General features: G+C 37.8%; 3 protein-coding genes and 1 long non-coding RNA gene across 4 annotated transcripts; 3 read left to right on the top strand and 1 right to left on the bottom strand.

The window, feature by feature from the left end:
* Positions 1-436: 436 nt before the first annotated feature.
* On the top strand, positions 437-2,305 carry LOC106155881 (uncharacterized). The gene is made up of 2 exons (XM_013530907.2): positions 437-1,156; positions 1,562-2,305. The coding sequence occupies exons 1-2, from the start codon at positions 634-636 to the stop codon at positions 1,873-1,875; spliced, it is 837 nt and encodes a 278-aa protein (XP_013386361.2). The 5' UTR covers positions 437-633; the 3' UTR covers positions 1,876-2,305.
* Positions 2,306-3,171: 866 nt separating this feature from the next.
* On the bottom strand, positions 3,172-4,948 carry LOC106155888 (uncharacterized). Its single transcript, XR_015334586.1, has 2 exons — positions 4,894-4,948; positions 3,172-4,525 (listed from the first exon to the last, which is right to left on the bottom strand). It is a non-coding gene; the product is annotated as an uncharacterized LOC106155888 (long non-coding RNA).
* A 1,544-nt stretch (positions 4,949-6,492) lies between these two features.
* LOC106155889 (uncharacterized) lies at positions 6,493-8,311 on the top strand. Its single transcript, XM_087013545.1, has 2 exons — positions 6,493-7,186; positions 7,744-8,311. The coding sequence occupies exons 1-2, from the start codon at positions 6,685-6,687 to the stop codon at positions 8,082-8,084; spliced, it is 843 nt and encodes a 280-aa protein (XP_086869671.1). The 5' UTR covers positions 6,493-6,684; the 3' UTR covers positions 8,085-8,311.
* Positions 8,312-10,433: 2,122 nt separating this feature from the next.
* LOC112042133 (uncharacterized) lies at positions 10,434-12,952 on the top strand. Its single transcript, XM_024076114.2, has 2 exons — positions 10,434-11,057; positions 11,968-12,952. Exons 1-2 carry the CDS (start codon positions 10,493-10,495, stop codon positions 12,324-12,326), a joined length of 924 nt encoding a protein of 307 aa, XP_023931882.2. The 5' UTR covers positions 10,434-10,492; the 3' UTR covers positions 12,327-12,952.
* The last annotated feature ends 4,619 nt before the right edge of the window (positions 12,953-17,571 follow it).

Below are 17,571 nucleotides of genomic sequence, written 5' to 3'. Positions count from 1 at the left end.
AATCGGCCATTTTTGGCGCCAGCAATAGAAAAAGAAATAACATAATTTATGTGAATTCGAACTCATGAATCATGTAACTGTTCATCTTATTGTGCATATGTAATTTTAATCTGACGTATTTATTTATTCGTTTTGTTAATAATGCGCCACAATCGTTATTTGGTGTGACGTTTCAGTCTTTCCCACGTCTTCAGTCTGAGATAAATAAACAGACGAAAAAAAATTTCTGGGTTATAAGATAAAAGATGACACCGTGCACGTGCAGCGGTATTAATACAATGGAGGTCTTATGCCGTGCCCATGGCTGCCTAGACTAAAATTAAGTATCTCGAATTCGTCACCCTGGGTTTCAGGGCTGACTGAAAACTATATTACAACGTGTTTTGGCAGGGACAGACTGGAGATTACATTCCAATAATTTCTGAAATTCAGGGTGGGTTTTAAATAACGACACAAAGAAATTCTGTTAGTCTCATAGTTTATCAAAAGGCAAACAAGGGCTGGCAATACAACCATGAGAATTTATGCATGGGATCTTAAACGAGTCCGATCAGTGTCATAACTTCATACTTATGCCAGTCCTCCCCTAAAACAAGCATTTTAGAGCTTGGTCCAGGTTCGATTTCTTAAACAATGAAGAGTTTAGTTTTTGTGGTACCAGTTATGATGTTCAGCGTTTTAAACGCTCAGAAAAATATTACGACGAAACCGACGTTTCCTGTTCCAGCGCAGAACGTTAAGAATTACATTGGCGCCGACGGCTTGGCGGCATGGGTAAAAAGCTGGCTGGGCGTGCTAAGTCAAGAGATTTACACTGCCAGAATCAAGGATGAAAACCTAACCGCTGAAGTTGAAGGGCTGCAGCGTTCCAACGCCATTTTGGTCGCCGAAATGCAACAGGTTCAGCGATCCTTCAATAAAACCCTCAAGGGCGTGGAACAAAAGGTTAAAAACAGTCTACTTACTGACGCTTCTATTCAAGCAGAAAATGTGGCGCTAACAAACCAGGTAGCAACACTGAAGCAGCAGTTGCAACAGTTGAAGGATTCCTCACAAAAAGAGAGGACATTACTGACGAACAAAATTCAGAGTCTTGAGCAGCAGCAGCACATGTTGGTGCAACAAACATCTAACGCTTTTGATCAATTACTAGCAGGTGCGTTACTTTAAAATTTTATCATTCGCTGAGTGCGTTTGCACCTCGATATTTTTCATTTTTAATTCGCAAATATGAGTTAATTCTGATTATTTTCCTTTTTTTTTCTTTTTAGAAAACTAGATCTAGTTTTTTATTAGAAATTAGTTGGCGGTTCTATAAGATTAGTAGGGATGCAAGAACACACTTAAAGGGGCTTCAACGTGCACGTTTAAAAACTATAACTATACTTCAACAGAAATAAGTATACACAGTTTACAAGAATGCATTTATGAAAAGAACGTTCTAAAAGTCACGATAAACACAGTTACTCTTAAATGACCCTTTATAATTTCCGTTTTACACTTTCACATTGCACCAGTGTAATTTATTAACTCAAAATAAAGTTTATATGAACTGTTTTAGGGCCCATACGTTTGGTAAATGGAAGTCATTCGCGCGAGGGTAGAATTGAAGTCTTCTACAACGGGCAATGGGGAACAGTCTGCGATGACAGCTTTGGCGTTAATGATGCTAGGGTTGCCTGCAGGCAGCTGGGGTACCCGTCCGCCTATCCAACTGTGTACGAAAGAGCCAGATTTGGACAAGGAACAGGCCCAATATGGCTAGATGGTTTAGACTGCGTGGGTAGCGAACTTGACATAAGGTTGTGTAAGCACAACGGTTGGGGAAAACACAACTGTGGCCACCACGAAGATGTCGGTGTATCATGCGAGTGAAAAAAAAAGACATCTATCATGAAACCTCGCAGTAATCTGAACACTAGTCAAGTTGTGAGCATCATTGAATTATTATACAGCCCGAAGAAATCGAATATGTGGTTTTCGCAATAATTTTTCATCTTTAATTGAGCGTGATGTTGCGTTGTTGTGGCAATCTCTTTGAAAATAATGTAATGTAATGATGAAAATGATGTAATTACAAAAAATGACCTTTTCTCGAAGATTTGATTTTGAAAAATATTCATATATCTTTGAACGCTACATTTCTCTACAATAGAATGAGTCGGAATGATTAAATATATATTGATCAGTAAAAAATATGCCTTCATAATTCAGCAGTAACGAGTTAACTAAAATAACGTTGAGCTTATTTTCTGATGAATGTGACAAAATAAATAAACGACTTCTTGTTGAACTTATCCGAGAATTAGTGACAACTTCCTGATGTTATTTTTTCAATGTTATTACCATGGATTAATTTTTTAAAGAAATAATCAAATTAACCCTCTCCTATCGGACCCATGTTTAGGACAGAGATTGGTCACCGCGCAGAATACGAAATCAGTCTGAGAAGTATAAACTCGAAGGAATGGCAAAAAAAAAAACAAAACAAAACAGCGTTTTTTGTGTCCGTCTGTCTCTGTGTGTGTGTGTGTGGGGGGGGGGGGTCAGTTCATGCCGTAGTTTAAATCCGATTTGTCAAAATAACACGATTCAGAGATGGACCCCTGAGGATATGTGTATGGACAGCGCCCCTTGCTGCAGCACACAAGATGCATGGGTAAAGGAATAAGGCTAGCTTCCAGAAAAAAAGAAATCTCGAAACAATTTGTCACTGCTTCACCATTGTGTCTAATCGCAGACTGCTGTGCCAAGTATTACTACCCGACTTTCAGACAATACCGCCGCTAATTTACATCAAAATTCTTGAAAATGTACGTGGCGTTATAGTTTGGGTAGCGCCATTGAAGCAGAGCTAGTAGAACTTGTTCAATTACTGAATACTGTCTATGCCTGCAGACTTTTTACCACTCAAAGGGCCTGTGCTAGTAGACCGAAATTTGAAAACGCTTTTGTCACATACTGCTCAATGAAAGAGGCTGGGGTATAACATAACCTGCCTTTGGATGCACTGGCCTCGACTTGAAAGGTTTTAGAAAATTAAAAAGAAAAAAAATCAATTCTGCTTGTTTGCATCACATTAAAATAATTCCCAAAATTGCCTCACCTGCACTCCCCTCTCCGCCTCCCTCATGATTCTTTACAGCAAGGAAAAAAAAGAAAACTTGGCGCTTCATTTTCACATTTTCATACCCAGTAACTAAAATGACATTTTTGTACATTCATTATTTTTAACATATTTTTTTTAATCTTTTATATGTTAATATAATAATATATATATATTTTTTTTTTGCATTTTGCTTTTTTGATCAAACAAAACCACAAATTTACTACAATAATCCAAACTCTTAGGATCTGGTATATGACGCTGTTAACACTGCCTTCAGCACATTATCAAGTCTGAGACTTTCAGGCAGACAAATTTTTTCACCATTCATAATGAAGAGACATCAATTCCCTACTTAGGTGAATTCTTCTTCCGCAGTGAGTTTTCCTGGGCAGTCATCATCAATTGTTGTATCATGACTTCATTCATTGGCGCCCCATCTGTCCACAAGTATATCCTATTCCTCACTTTAAACCCCATATTCTTTAAATACTTAGGCCTGAACATTTCACTCAGCGAGCACTCGACCTTCGTCTTATTGACAAGCAGCATGCCAGGGGCAATGATAGTATACTTCCCAGTAATAAGATCATAATATAACCTCCATGGATGCATATAAGAAAACAAGACAATGGGCACACAGTAAAGCACAGTTATGGCCCATACCATTATTATTTTGGCAGCTGGATGTTCCAGAGCATCAATATTATATGGGAACCCAACCAAATAGTCCGAGAACTTATAAGTAAAAGCAGAGGCCAAAAATACCATAGTTGTTACAGATACGGGTCCACAGTAACGAAGCATCCTGTAATCAGTGGAGTGGAAGATTAAAATGTGCCTGTTCTTGTCCAAGCCGTCATCCTTGATCCATTTATGGTTGCTAATGGTGTTTTGCAAGTTCGCCCCGTATGGGACTGGCGGTACGTCATCTTCCTTGCTTTCTGTCCTTGTTATGGTAGTATTAAAACTTCTGTTGTTCACTTGTATGGGGGGAGCTCGGTAAAGCAGTGATGTCTTTTCAGGGTGTGATGTGCTTGACCTCATATTGACCTTTGTGTTGTGAAGGAGTGGCGTCATTGGAAAAGGCTGAAACGCTGCTCTCCATAAGTGAAAAGGCAACCCTGCTGTTGTACAAATCCTCCTGGTGCTATTCACTGGCTCTGTCTTCCCCTGACCACAAGCTGTAACTGGTGTTCCTGATGAGTAAATGATTCTGCCTTTGCATAGGGCTACACCGTGTGACTGCCAGGGTGTACAAATGCCCCTATTGCTCACATAATTTATTCCTTGGCATAAGGAAATAGTTCCATCCACCTGCCTGATTTTATGCAGATTTTGCAGCTTTGGGCATTTAAGCATTGTCCTGGTGGTAGCACAGATGCGTTGTCCAGGCGAATGCCACACGGCTGTAATATACTGTGGAAAGGAGACAGGAAAAGACATGTACATGTACAGGTGAAAGTATGGATACCAAAATACGATCCAGTAAGTTTGTGCAGTTAACAAACAATTACCAATTATATTATATTTTACTCAACTGCAGTTCATTTAATCTGCTTTTAGTTCGTTCAATTTAACTTAAGTATTTTTTTCACATTTTTAGCCTAATATAAATTACATGTATTATTAGCGCACGTGGTGAATGCAACTCAACTGCCGAACGTGCAATCAAGTTTCACGGTTACACCGCACCAGAAATGTGTATTACGAGACAATATTAACTGACGGAGCTTATTAAGTAAAAAAATATGCCTTAAGGTGTCAAACTTAAAGCTAAAACACACCTGCTTTTAGAAGACGGCCTGCACCCACGGTCCTCAATGGAGAATTTATCGTTCTCTAAAAACCAAAGAGCTACACGCAAGACAAGCCACATCGCAATATTGCACATTGCTGTAGATGAGATGAACACACAAGATAAAGCATTGTGTTCAGTTTAGAGTATTTTTGTTGGTATATACGCTGAAATAACTAAAATGAGCGAGGAAATGCCAATAGCAACCATAAAATAAAAGATAATCTACAGCGAATAATCTGCATAAAGTTCTCCTTATCAGCTTGGATTGCCATGTATAGATAACTTTACCCACCAATTGGGGCACCGGTAGCACCAGTAGGCCTAGCTACTCCCCCAGTACGCACATGTACATGTACATGTAGTACTAGTGTCAATGCATGCATTTGAGACGCACATGTACTTAGGACATGCATAGATGTATTTAAAATAGGCATATGACGAACCTTATACCTACGACTGCCAAAACCGGTTTGTCTAATTAATCGAGTAACGAGTGGTCGTTACAATAAAAAAAAAAAAAAATACGAAGGCATGCTTCAAAATCAAAATAAGAAAATTGGCGAGAATAGCTAAGATACATGAAGGCCTACGTTTATTTACAAGGAGATTAAGTAGCGAACATTTTTGATTCTGGAATCATTGGATGCCATGTTTTCTATGATGTTTAAAAGTTGTAAATGCAAGAAAGTAAGAATAACGTTTGTTTATGGAAACAATGATAATCTTTATACATGTAGGCCTACTTGTGGGTTCTAGCACATTAAAAAGCCTATATGACCTACACTGTAGGCCTACATGTAATAATGCTTTTACAATATTGATTACAATGATTAATCTATAACGACAACTTTTACAAGGCCTGGGCTACACAATACTGCCAGTTTTAATTTCAAGTAATACAGATAGGGCCGTTATTATGGTTTATTGTCCCATAACAAACAGGCTTAATGTGACCGTCGCTTGGCGGAATATCCGCGTGTGATCTGCGCTAGGCAACTTATAGGTTAAGGCACCCATCGGCAATAACTTGACCCCCCACCAAAAAAAAAAAAGAAATAAAGAAAACAGAATGCCTTGAATTAACCTGAAAACATTTTCGTCGCTGTCCATCTCACTGTGAGTAAGCGATTTCTATAAATAAACTAATTCATCGTGATTGTTTATTGGGGCTTGTGTTTCGATCTTTCTCACGTTTTCAGTTTTGAGATAGATTATAAATAGAAGAATGAAATCAATTTCTGGATTATCCTATATGATAATTTATAATACCTTGTACGTATTTTTCAAACCGAGGCCAAACAACATAAATCAATTTCTCAGTCACTAAGGTGCGCGCTGTATCCAGTTTTTATCACCTTGAGTTTCAGGGACGGCTGGACACTAAAATGTAATACCTACATGCTTCGGAAGACAAGGTGTCCTGTGATATATGAAATTATGGGTGAATTTGACAGATGACTCACAGACATGATGCAGCTTGTATTTTATCAAAAGCCAATCATGGAAAAATATAAAACTGTAAACATGGCATTTAAAATGCATCAGCACTGTGTGGACATCTCATACACACGCTACTTATCCTTAACAAGGCACCAAAATAGCTTGTGGGTTGCCAGATTAAAGAGAACACCGTGCGCATAATCTCATAGGCGGGGTCCTACAGGTACATGACGTCTTAGGTTAGGCTATAAAGGTGCATGATATCCAATTTTATCATAATTCCGCACTTGTGCGAATCACCTTACTTTGGAGTTTAATCCAGCTCCGCTTACTTAAAATGACAAGAAACCTATTTTTTGCGGTAGCGGTTACCATGCTGGGTGTTTTAAACGCCCAGAAAGATGTGATGGCGAATTCAACGTATCCTCTCCCAACGCAGAAAGTTAACAACTACATTGGCGCCGATGGCTTAGCGGCTTGGATAAAAAGCTGGCTGGGCGTATTAAGCCAAGAGATATACACTGCCAGAATCAAGGATGAAAACCTTACGGCTGAAGTTGAAGAGCTACAGCGATCCGATAACAACTTCAATAAAACTCTTCATGACGTTCAACAGAAAGTAAACAATGGTATACAATCCGTCGCCTCTACCCAAGCAGAAAAGGTGGCGCTAACTAACCAGGTAGCAACACTGAAGCAGCAGCTGCAACAGCTGAAGGATTCCTCACAAAAAGAGAGGGCACTGATGAGGAGCGAAATGCAGAGCCTTGAGCTGCAATTACAGCAGCAGCTCAAGTTGGTGCAACAAACATCCAATAGTCTGAATCAAATGCTTGTAGGTGCGTTACTTTTAAAATTCACCATTCACGCTTATTTTTTGTAGAAAAATGCAATTAATTACGTTGCTTTACGCGCTTTTTTTTTAATTGTTCTAAATAGTTTTCAATAAAGTGTGTTCTTTCCACATCAGTTTGGAAGCGAGCACAAACTTAGGACTTTGCCATGTAGCTTAAACAATCTGTTCTTTGCCGCATTATTCTGAGAATTACATTGGTATAAACAACGCACAAAATGATTAAAAAAATGAATTAAAGTAAAAAAAATTAAGCAGGCCCGTAGCCAGGGGGTTCCGTGGGTTCGAAAAGACCCCCTCTTTTTGTGGGGGAAAAGGTCCCCTCTGGATAAAATTTTATCTAGGTACATTAATAAGGTTTAATGGGAAAAGGTCCACTTTTTCAGAAAAATAGAACCCCCCTTTTGAAATTGCTGGCTTCGGTCCTGTTAAGTCATGAGAAATAAATTTACTCTTAAATGACCTTTCCAAAACCCCATTAAAGTTACTGCTGCTGGTACTTTTTCTATACTCAGAATTAATTATTGACCAATTTTGCTTCAGTGCCCATACGTTTGGTGAATGGTGGATCTCCGCTTCAGGGCAGATTGGAGGTTTTCTTCAACGGTGAATGGGGAACTGTCTGCGATGACATGTTTGACGTCAATGATGCTAAGGTTGTGTGCAGGCAACTAGGGTATAATGGCAACATCATACGCGTGCAACGATTCGGATCAGGTACTGGCAAAATATGGATTGATGATTTACAATGCACTGGGAACGAAAATCACATTAGGTTCTGTAAGCACAATGGTTGGGGCATAGAGAACTGCAGTCACAGAAAAGATATTGGCGTGGCATGCACTGATTTGGGATCCGGGCCCATACCCTATCGAGGCAAATAAACTGAATGTTTACACACCATTCAAGAGAGACCAACTACTGGTACAGCAAAAATGTTGTGGGGAGAAGGGAAGAATGAGAAAGACAATATTTTTGTTTCAATGTAAGTCACTAAGATATTTTATGAATTTAAAATACTGTGCACTTCCCAGTGAGTGTTTAAATTTTAAATCTTATTTGTACTGTAAAGTAAAAGATATTAAAAACTGTACTCCTTATAGCGACAGGGTTGTTTTGCGCAAAACGACAATGTTTTGAGATTGCCACCGTTGGCCATATTTTCACTACCGCATGCAGTGTTGCATAACTCCGCAGTCCATGTGTACATAGGTGTATTTTTGTCTAGGTATTCGTATGTCGATATTGCTGTTAACGAGAACGGAAAGCAGCGATATTTGAGCTCGGTCAGCAAAGTTCTATTTTATAACATGATTAAATAATATAATCGAAATAAATGTGACAGGGTTTTTAAAAAAAGCGAGGGAGCATGAGAATGATTCAAAATGTAAGCCTGCGCTACACAAATACGCGCGCGGTTAAAATGCTTATTGCGGTTCCTCAATGTTTCGGGGGGACCGGGGGGGGGGGGAGGAGGGGCGATGCGGGTACGGTGCTGTGTAGCCAGCTGTTCCAAGACAAAATGTATGCGCGAGAAAGTCCCCGTTACAGATAAATGGAAACTTAAACGTGTACTATTTATCTTGGCTAAGCCAACACGGGAGTCACGATCGGAAATAGAATCATGTGCCAAACGTGTTTATAATTATTTTGTAGTCTCTGCTCACATTCATGATTGAAATAAATTATCTAGCTACTCATCTTTATGTTGTATGAAATGTGAGGGAACTACTGGTACACGTGCCTTACAACAAATCCGCACTCGAAACAGTCAGAGGGTGAAGAGGAGAGGGGGATATAGACATGAGAATGCAAAAACGCCAATGATAAATAAACACGTGCAGATTTTACAAACTTTGTCTAAACAAGATGTTTTTTTATTCATCTCTTGATTTTTTTTCTGGGCGTCAAATGTTAATAAACATGTGTTTGTACAGGCAAAAAATATTAAAAGCTGATATTGGTTTAATAAATATGAAATTTAATATTTTATGGAATAATGCAAAAAAAATTTACCTAAAAAAATTGAATCACAATATGAAGTTGATGAATCAGTGTCAACTTACAATCATACAGGTAAACATATCGGGCACGCATACTGCAAAAAAAAAAAAATCACACTAATATTCCCCTCTTAAAATTAGAATTTTGACTAGTTGAATCATAGTTCTACATGTAAAACCGTACCCAAGGCACCGTTCGCCCTCTAAAATGCCCTTTAGCGGGCCCCGAACCCAACGCTGCGGGGGGAAGGGGGGGGGGAGGGTTAGCTTCGCATCTGCGGACCCCCCTCCTCCCCTCCTTCAAATAATCCTGGATCCGTCCCTGAGAACTGATTACTTAGTGCGATTTCAAAGGAATCTTAGTGCGATTTCAAAGAAATTCGGGTCGTCATATAATATTTTTGAATAATCTTCATAATCTTCAATGCTTTTACAAAATTGATCACAATGGTTAATCTATGATGAAAACCTGTTATGTATACAGCCTGGGCTACACAATACTGTCAGTTATACATTTCTAACATGGAGAAATACAGATAGGGTCGTAATATGTTTATTACTCCATAACAAACAGGTTTAGTCAGCGAGTAATCTTGCCCCCCCCCCCCCCCCCAAAAAAAAATAATAACAAAATGACTAGAATTAATCTGAATACATATTCGTAGCTGTCCATCTCTCTGTGCGTAAGCCATTTCAACTTATTTCAACTAATTCATCATGATCATTTGGGCTTGTGTTTCGATCTTTCTCACGATTTCAGTTTGAGATAAAAAAAGAATAACCCAACATAAATAAACGAATGAAATTAATTTCTGGATTATCAGTTAAAATGTAATACCTTGCACGTATTTCTGAAAGCGAGGCCAAACAACATAAATCGGTTTCTCAGTCACTAGGGTGTGCGCTGCATCCCGTTTTTATCACCCTGAGTTTCGGGGATGGCTGGACACTAAAATGTAATACCTACATGCTTCGGAAGGCAAGGTGTCCTGTGATATAAGAAACTCAGGGTGAGTTTGGCAGACGATCTAACAGACATGTTGCAGTTCGTAGTTTATCAAGAACCAGTCATGCCCGAACTGCATAACTATGAAAACATAAACATGGTATTTGAAATGTGTCGGCACTGTGTGGAAATTCCATACACACGCGACTTATCCTTGGATAGACAACAAAATTAATTTTGGATTATCAGATAAAAGACAACAGTTGGTGTCTTAGGGGTACATGACGTCTTAGGTTATAAAGATTCATGATATCGTATTTTATTACATTTCCATACGTACCGTATGTGGATCATCTTTGAAGTCAAGCTAGTATTTTCTAGATTGATTCTGCTTGGGTTATTTAAAATGACGGGGAACGTAATTTTTGCGGTAGCGGTTACCATGTTGAGTGTTTTAAACGCTCAAAAAGTTGTAACGCCGAGTCCAACATATCCTCTCCCAACGCAGAAAGTTAACAACTACATTGGCGCCGATGGCTTGGCGGCATGGGTAAAAGCCTGGTTAGGTGTACTAAGTAAAGAGATGTTCACTGCCAGAATCAAGGATGCAAGCCTGACTGCTGAAGTTAAAAAGCTACGGCAATCCGATAACAGCTTTAATAAAACTCTTCATGACGTTCAACAGAAAGTAAAGAATGGGATACAATCCGTCGGCTCTACCCAAGCAGAAAAGGTGGCGCTAACAAACCAGGTGACAACACTGAAGCAGCAGCTGCAACAGTTGAAAGATTCTTCACAAAGAGAGAGGACATTGCTGACGAACAAAGTGCAGAGCCTTGAGCTGCAATTACAGCAGCAGTCCACACTGTTGAAACAAACATCCGAAAGTTTAAGTCAAATAGTCGCAGGTGCGTTGCTTTTAAATTTCAGCATTCGCTGAGTACGTTTGCATTTTGATGAAAAAAATATAATTCTGTTCTTTGCAAAGCTGAGTTAATTCTCCTGTATTTTTTCTTCTTTGTTTGTTTTTAGAAAACTAATACCATTTTGTAAGCGTCAATTGATTCCAGATTAAGTCGAAAGCAAGAACACTAGGGTTTTCATCGTGTATTTGAATACTGCATGGAAATATCTGTATTTCAAGAGAAATAAGTATATATATATATATATATATATATATATATATATATATATATATATATATATATATATATATATATATATGTTAAATACAAGTATTTATGAAAGGGGCTTGTGCAAGCCTATAATATAAAAGGTTTTTATTTACTTATCATAATAATTAAAAAATATGTTAGTATATGTAGAACGAGAACAGAAATCCCAATGTGGGAAGGAACTACATGTAAACAGTATGTTTTATACTACAGAAATATTTGTTTATATTCTTTATAGATGTATACTGACAAAAAAACAACAACCTATTAAAAGAAAATGGGAAAATGTTGATCACACATGATGAAAAGCAACCAGCTAAGGATATACCTCTTAGTATTTTAATTTTAAGGTTAATAACATAAATTGTCAATCTCTATTTCTACCCTTATAATATGCAATACTGTAGGCCTTTTTATACTCAGAGAGAGAACAAGTATGTAAGTGGATGAGTGTGTGTTTTTGTGTGTGATTCATAAGCCAAAAATTGTAAGATTGTATATTAATTTGCTACTGAAAAAAAGCATTTATGAAAAGAACTGTGTAAAAGTTATGAAAAATAGATTTAACCCCATTTAAATTACATTAGCTGCTACCAGTCCAATTTATTAACTCAAAATTAAGTGTAGAAGAACTTTGTTTCAGGGCCCATACGTTTGGCAAATGGACCTAATTCGCGAGAGGGTAGAGTGGAAATCTTCTACAACGGGGAATGGGGAACAGTCTGCGATGACAGTTTTGACTACAGAGATGCTGGGGTAGTCTGCAGACAGCTGGGGTACCCGACCTCCAAACCAATCGTGTACCAAAGAGCCAAATTCGGACAAGGTACGGGCAAGATATGGCTAGATGACGTAGGATGCGCAGGGACTGAAGATAAAATTGCATTTTGTAGGCACAGTGTTTGGGGTAAACACAACTGTGGTCATCATGAAGATGTTGGTGTGGCCTGCACGGGTTCCACCAGGCCGGTTGCCAGCTCGACGAGTCCCCCCAAGGCGTAACCCACACCAGCATGATAGCGTTGAATGATTACACACTTACCAAGGGACCTCAACTATAACAATACATTTAAAAGTGACATCCAGGAAAGGGAGTTATCATTTGCTGTGTATTTAGAGAATATGTGCGCCGTACAGTTAGTATAAGTTCGGAATCTAAATTCACAGTAAGATTTGCAGTATAAGAATTATGCTTTTTGTATCGCATTTCACCAAGGGAAATCTCCCCGGTAGAGTAGTAGCACTGTGGGGAAGTAATTCTGCGGGAAGCTTCTTTTATACAAATTTGAACACTATATAAGTTTACAAAGAAATCGGTAAATATATAGTCACAGGCAGGATTGAAATTCAGGCTTATTTTAAATCCGCCTAGGAGAGATTGAAAATACAATCTTGTCTAGGTGAGTTTTAAATCAATCTAGGCCAGATTGAAATCGAAATTCACAGACATTTTCAAAATTTAAATATATTAATTACATCCTTAATAAAGCCATTTTACTTTTATATATTGATCTGTAGAAATATACTGCAGCTTCGCTTAACAATAACAATGCTGAAGAGTTTTTCTTTTCAAAATGTAGGATTTTTTAACACATATAAAGTAAATAAACTGCTTCTTCTTGAACTGATCCGAATATATTTGGTCCTATTTTAACAAATAGCTCCCATGGATTTAAGTCGCAATAAATTATCAAATTAACCATCAGTTATGACCCGAGGATGAGATGGGTTAGCTCGTAGATGTAGGAAATCAGTGTGAGAATTTACAAAACGTCGCTTCAGCTTGTGTGTGTGTGGGGGGGGGGGGGGGGGGGCATGCCCGTGTAAAAATTAAGTCACTTTGTACAAAAAAACTCGTTTCAAAACTGGACCGCATTTTGACAGCACCGTTTGCAGCAATGCCTAAGATGCACGGATAAGTGACTTACATGTACGCGTACTTCCTAGACTTCCCGCAGAGAACGTGACTTACATACGCAGATAAAAATGTTTTCTCATTATAAACTCTATTAAATGTGAAGTATAGAGTTTTCCTTTGCAAATAACACATGCTTATCAAATTTTCCTGCGGTTAATATTTTTCTCCTACTAACCAACCCTTAATTAAACTTGCACTTACCTGGCGTTTTCATAAATCTGTAACAACGCGGAACTTCAGAATTCCTTTGTTATCCTACAGTCGTCTAAGCATTGTGTTAATTAAGTTTTGTTATCTTCAAAAATATGTCCGTCTATTCTGAAAATATTTCATACCCAGTAACTAAAATGACATTTTCTTACATTCATTTTTTTCAAAATATTTTTTGTATTACATGTATCATAAGAAAACTTTTTGCATATTTGCTTTTCTGATAAAACAAAAACAAAAAATCAACTAAAAAAACTGAATTCTTAGGATCTGATATATGACGTTGTCAACACTGCCTTTGGCACATTATCAAGGCTCGGACTTTCAGGCAGACACAATTCCCTACTTAGGCAAATTCATCTATCGCAGTGAGTTTTCCTCAGCAGCCATTATAAAGTGGCGTATCAAGATATCATTCACTGACTCCCCATCTGTCCACAAGTACACCCTATTCCCCACTTTAAACCCCATATTCTTTAAATACAACTAGTTATAATTTCAAATGAATAGGGTCTTATCATATGTTGTACAATGTAAAGGATACACATTGTAAAGTGCGGGTTAGTTTATTTGCTTTTCTTTGAACTAGAGAGATATCAAAATGAAGAACACATTACTCACTACCCCTGTACGTGGTCTCAACCACAAGTGTGCTTTTTCTCACCTAACACAATCTGCCCCTAATAAACCGTAGGACTAGCTCGTTTAATGTTGTTATTCAGAAGTCAGTTTTAAGTTGAAATTGCTATGCTTACGCCATGACTGTTGTCTGGTAATTTGGTGTATTCAAGGAGTTCCATCAGAACTTGGAACTGATAGAACTCCTTGTTGCATTCAAACCAACAACAAATGTGACACTGTAAAACTAATTAAAACGTAACAATTTTTTTATTTTTCATTGAACTTTGGCTCATTGCATGCACTCAGTTCACTGCACTTAAATTGCTACTAATTAAAACAGCTGCGCAGGCATTTATTTGCCATTGAAAAAATAAACAAAAATCAACATTATAATGGGGAAGGGAACAACTGAAAGAAAATAAATATTAATTAGAAAATTCAAGGTTAATTATATTGCTTGTCAGGTAGTTTCACACAGTAGCAGTTGTGAATGTAATGATTCTTGATAATACTTTGTCTAGAAACCTCTTTTCAAAGCAAGTTGGCTTGCACCTTTTCAACCACACTTTTTTCTGTATTTAGTATTTAGCTATTTTTAAATGCCTCATTTTTCTTACAGTCTACATTTTCAAACTACCTTTTCTTGTCATGTCATCTTCGTATGAGATCTATATTTCACAATAAAAACATTGTAAATAACTCATAGAAATATAATATATTCTGTTTTACCACAAAAATGGCAGTTAAAGCTATAATTCTGATATCTGAGCTTGTCTTTATACCACGTGACCTCCAAAGATGGCTATACTCTGTTAAAATCTCTTAAGAGATATACGGTTGTCCCATCCTCAGAGCCCTGTGTTTCTTCAACAAATCACTTGCCAGACGAAAGCTGTGAGCAAGTGCGTTGCCACAATGAAGCCAGTAGCATCTCTGAAGTCACTTCTTGCAAATGGAGTGAGATTTCTGTTGAGAATGTTACAGTAAAATGCCCCTGTTACGTTTTGTTCCAAAAGGAACAATGTACTAATACCATGGGCTTCGAATGTTCTCCAAATGCGGACTGATCTAACACCTCAGGCGATATTATCCTACACACACCTTTCCAAGAGGCATTTTTTAACATGTCTATGGACCCTCATTGGACCATCGATGGGATACAAGAAATAATTTGATTCTGCATCAAAACCGACTTCCTTACAGTGATGGATGGCCAGGTTCAGGTGCCTGTGGGATCACTTATCGGAGCATTCTCAGCTGATATCTCACACCATCTTCAAGAACAGACTTTGGGGTTAACTCCAGACTTCATCATGACTGCACACTTGCTCACACCTCGCGCTTGGCAAGTGGTTTGTTGTAGAAACACATTGCTCTAAGGATGGAACCACCATCTTTGAGCCCTGATATTAAATTTACTAATCAACTGTGACATGAATTGGAGTGTGCAATGAAAAGGAGAACCAACCCCATAAACACATGGACCAACTCCCCCAACTTGTTTAACCCTCAAGTGACCGAGTGGGGTCATTTACGACCCCAGCCATATGATTTAATGTGCCATCTCTTTATTTTTTATTCGAATTTTCTTTCCTTGCATGAGTTTGTTAGTCTACTAATCCTACACACTTTCACAGTTTTTTGTAGGGATCAACCAATTAGTGTGGCGTATATATCACAAACTCTTGTGGGGTCATTTATGACCCCAAAGAGAAGCATTGGTTTTTAAATATTAGTTTTTAAATTTTATTCAAATGTTTTGCCCACGCAACACTGACAGGAAAATGTCACATGCATGTGCTTCATGCAACCAACCAGTGTGCCCAAAACATAGGCTCAAATATGTGGTTTGTGAAGATTATGCTTGAAGTGTTACTAATAGTGCATCGCTGAATCTAATTTCCGTAGCTTTGTTGGAACTTATTCTCATAACTTGACGGTTACAAATTTCGGGTATTTCGGAAATCTAAAGAATTCTGTTGATATCATATTATACATATATTAACAAATTGTTTGTGTAAATTTTGTCTTATACACAGCTGTGGTAGTAACATACATGTAGGTTGATTGAATGTGTTCTGAGTAGTATGACTTCCTTACCAGCATTAGGGTATTCCATACTTAGCAAGTCAGCTAATTATTCTTATTGAAGTTAGCAGGATGCTATCACAACATAAGTTAAAATATTTTTACTCAAGGTAATTTTGTAATGTACTTTTTTCATTTAGTGCGGCAAATAAAAAGATAATATTTCTGCAAGTGGAAACTGACAAGGACTGTCTAAATACCGGTGTAATGTTGTTCTTAAGCTCTGTGCTTGGTTATTCCATGCAATAAAAGTATTATTACCAAATACTTATTACATTAGATCATTATAAAATACTTGTCTTAAATCCTGGGAGTAGTATAGGTGTGATAAACCCTCAACAGCCTTTTATAGTAAGGATCTCTGTACAGAGCACAATGGGGTCATAGATGACCCAACTTGGTCATTTCAGTCAGTAAAATAGCTTGGTCTCTTGAGGGTTAAGAAGAATGGGACAATATCCCACAAAACAGAATTGTTACCCGTGTTGAAGACTTGTCGCGCCGTCTACAGGAGATAATTGCAGTATAAGGTAGACGCACAAGCTGTTAGGCACGTGACCTTTAACGAGCACACCCTAATGCTAATTGTGTGTGAATTTGGTGACATTTGATGGCGTCTTTTCAATTTAATAAACATTGCTTTAAATCTGTAGAAGTCACAGTGAAACAGTGGATTTGAGGGGGTACCTCTTATAAATTTTACTAAATGGTATAAAATGTGTATATATTCACCACTATTTTGTATTTTTTTAACCATTCATCATGTTAGACACGGTATCTGTAATAAAAAGCACTATTTCTAACAATTTACAGCTGTGAGGTGATCATTTGTAAATAAAAGTACATAGAAATGAGGGTGGGACAACCTTTTTGACCAATGTTGTATGACCAATCGAAATGTTAACCATGCATGCACGTCAGTATCCGTGGAAAGGCGAAATGTAAAGGAGAAATTTATTCTCTCTCTCTCTCTCTCTCTCTCTCTCTCTCTCGATCCAACCACCCATCTTGAGTGAGTCCTAGCTTAATTGATATAACACTAGTTACCTTTGAATCATATTAAGTTTATACACAGGGCTCATGGCTCTGTTACATCATCATCAATATTCAACTTCAGGCCCATTCACACTGGATTTTTCAACCTAGCTTCATGAAATAAGCACTTACTCCATGGGGACTCATGCTGAACGCAATCAGATTAACACATTAAAATGCTGGCATTGAGTAGAATACAGAAAACTGGTGATTATAATAGTAAGTATGATGGAAACAAGAGGAGGCATGTCAATGTGTTAATCTGGTTGCATTCAGCAAGACTCCCTGTGGAGTTAGTGCACAGTAGCTAGGTCTATAAATTCAATGTCAATGGGCCCTAAGTTATCTACAGCATGGATCCAAATGAAAAAAAAA

The sequence above is a fragment of the Lingula anatina genome, chromosome 5 (genome assembly GCF_051362555.1).
Source record: "Lingula anatina isolate TDL-2025a chromosome 5, LinAna3.0, whole genome shotgun sequence".
NCBI classification, from domain to species: Eukaryota; Metazoa; Brachiopoda; class Lingulata; order Lingulida; family Lingulidae; genus Lingula; species Lingula anatina.
Note: the sequence above shows the minus strand (reverse complement) of the source record. Positions and strands in the feature narration are given on the sequence as shown.

Excerpts from the sequence above, each read along its gene's own strand:
- LOC106155889 (XM_087013545.1), top strand. The coding sequence starts at position 6,685 with ATGACAAGAAACCTATTTTTTGCGGTAGCGGTTACCATGCTGGGTGTT. Across the intron at positions 7,187-7,743 it reads TCTGAATCAAATGCTTGTAG|TGCCCATACGTTTGGTGAAT; the intron begins GTGCGTTACTTT and ends ATTTTGCTTCAG.
- LOC112042133 (XM_024076114.2), top strand. The coding sequence starts at position 10,493 with ATGTGGATCATCTTTGAAGTCAAGCTAGTATTTTCTAGATTGATTCTG. Across the intron at positions 11,058-11,967 it reads TTTAAGTCAAATAGTCGCAG|GGCCCATACGTTTGGCAAAT; the intron begins GTGCGTTGCTTT and ends ACTTTGTTTCAG.
- LOC106155881 (XM_013530907.2), top strand. The coding sequence starts at position 634 with ATGAAGAGTTTAGTTTTTGTGGTACCAGTTATGATGTTCAGCGTTTTA. Across the intron at positions 1,157-1,561 it reads TTTTGATCAATTACTAGCAG|GGCCCATACGTTTGGTAAAT; the intron begins GTGCGTTACTTT and ends GAACTGTTTTAG.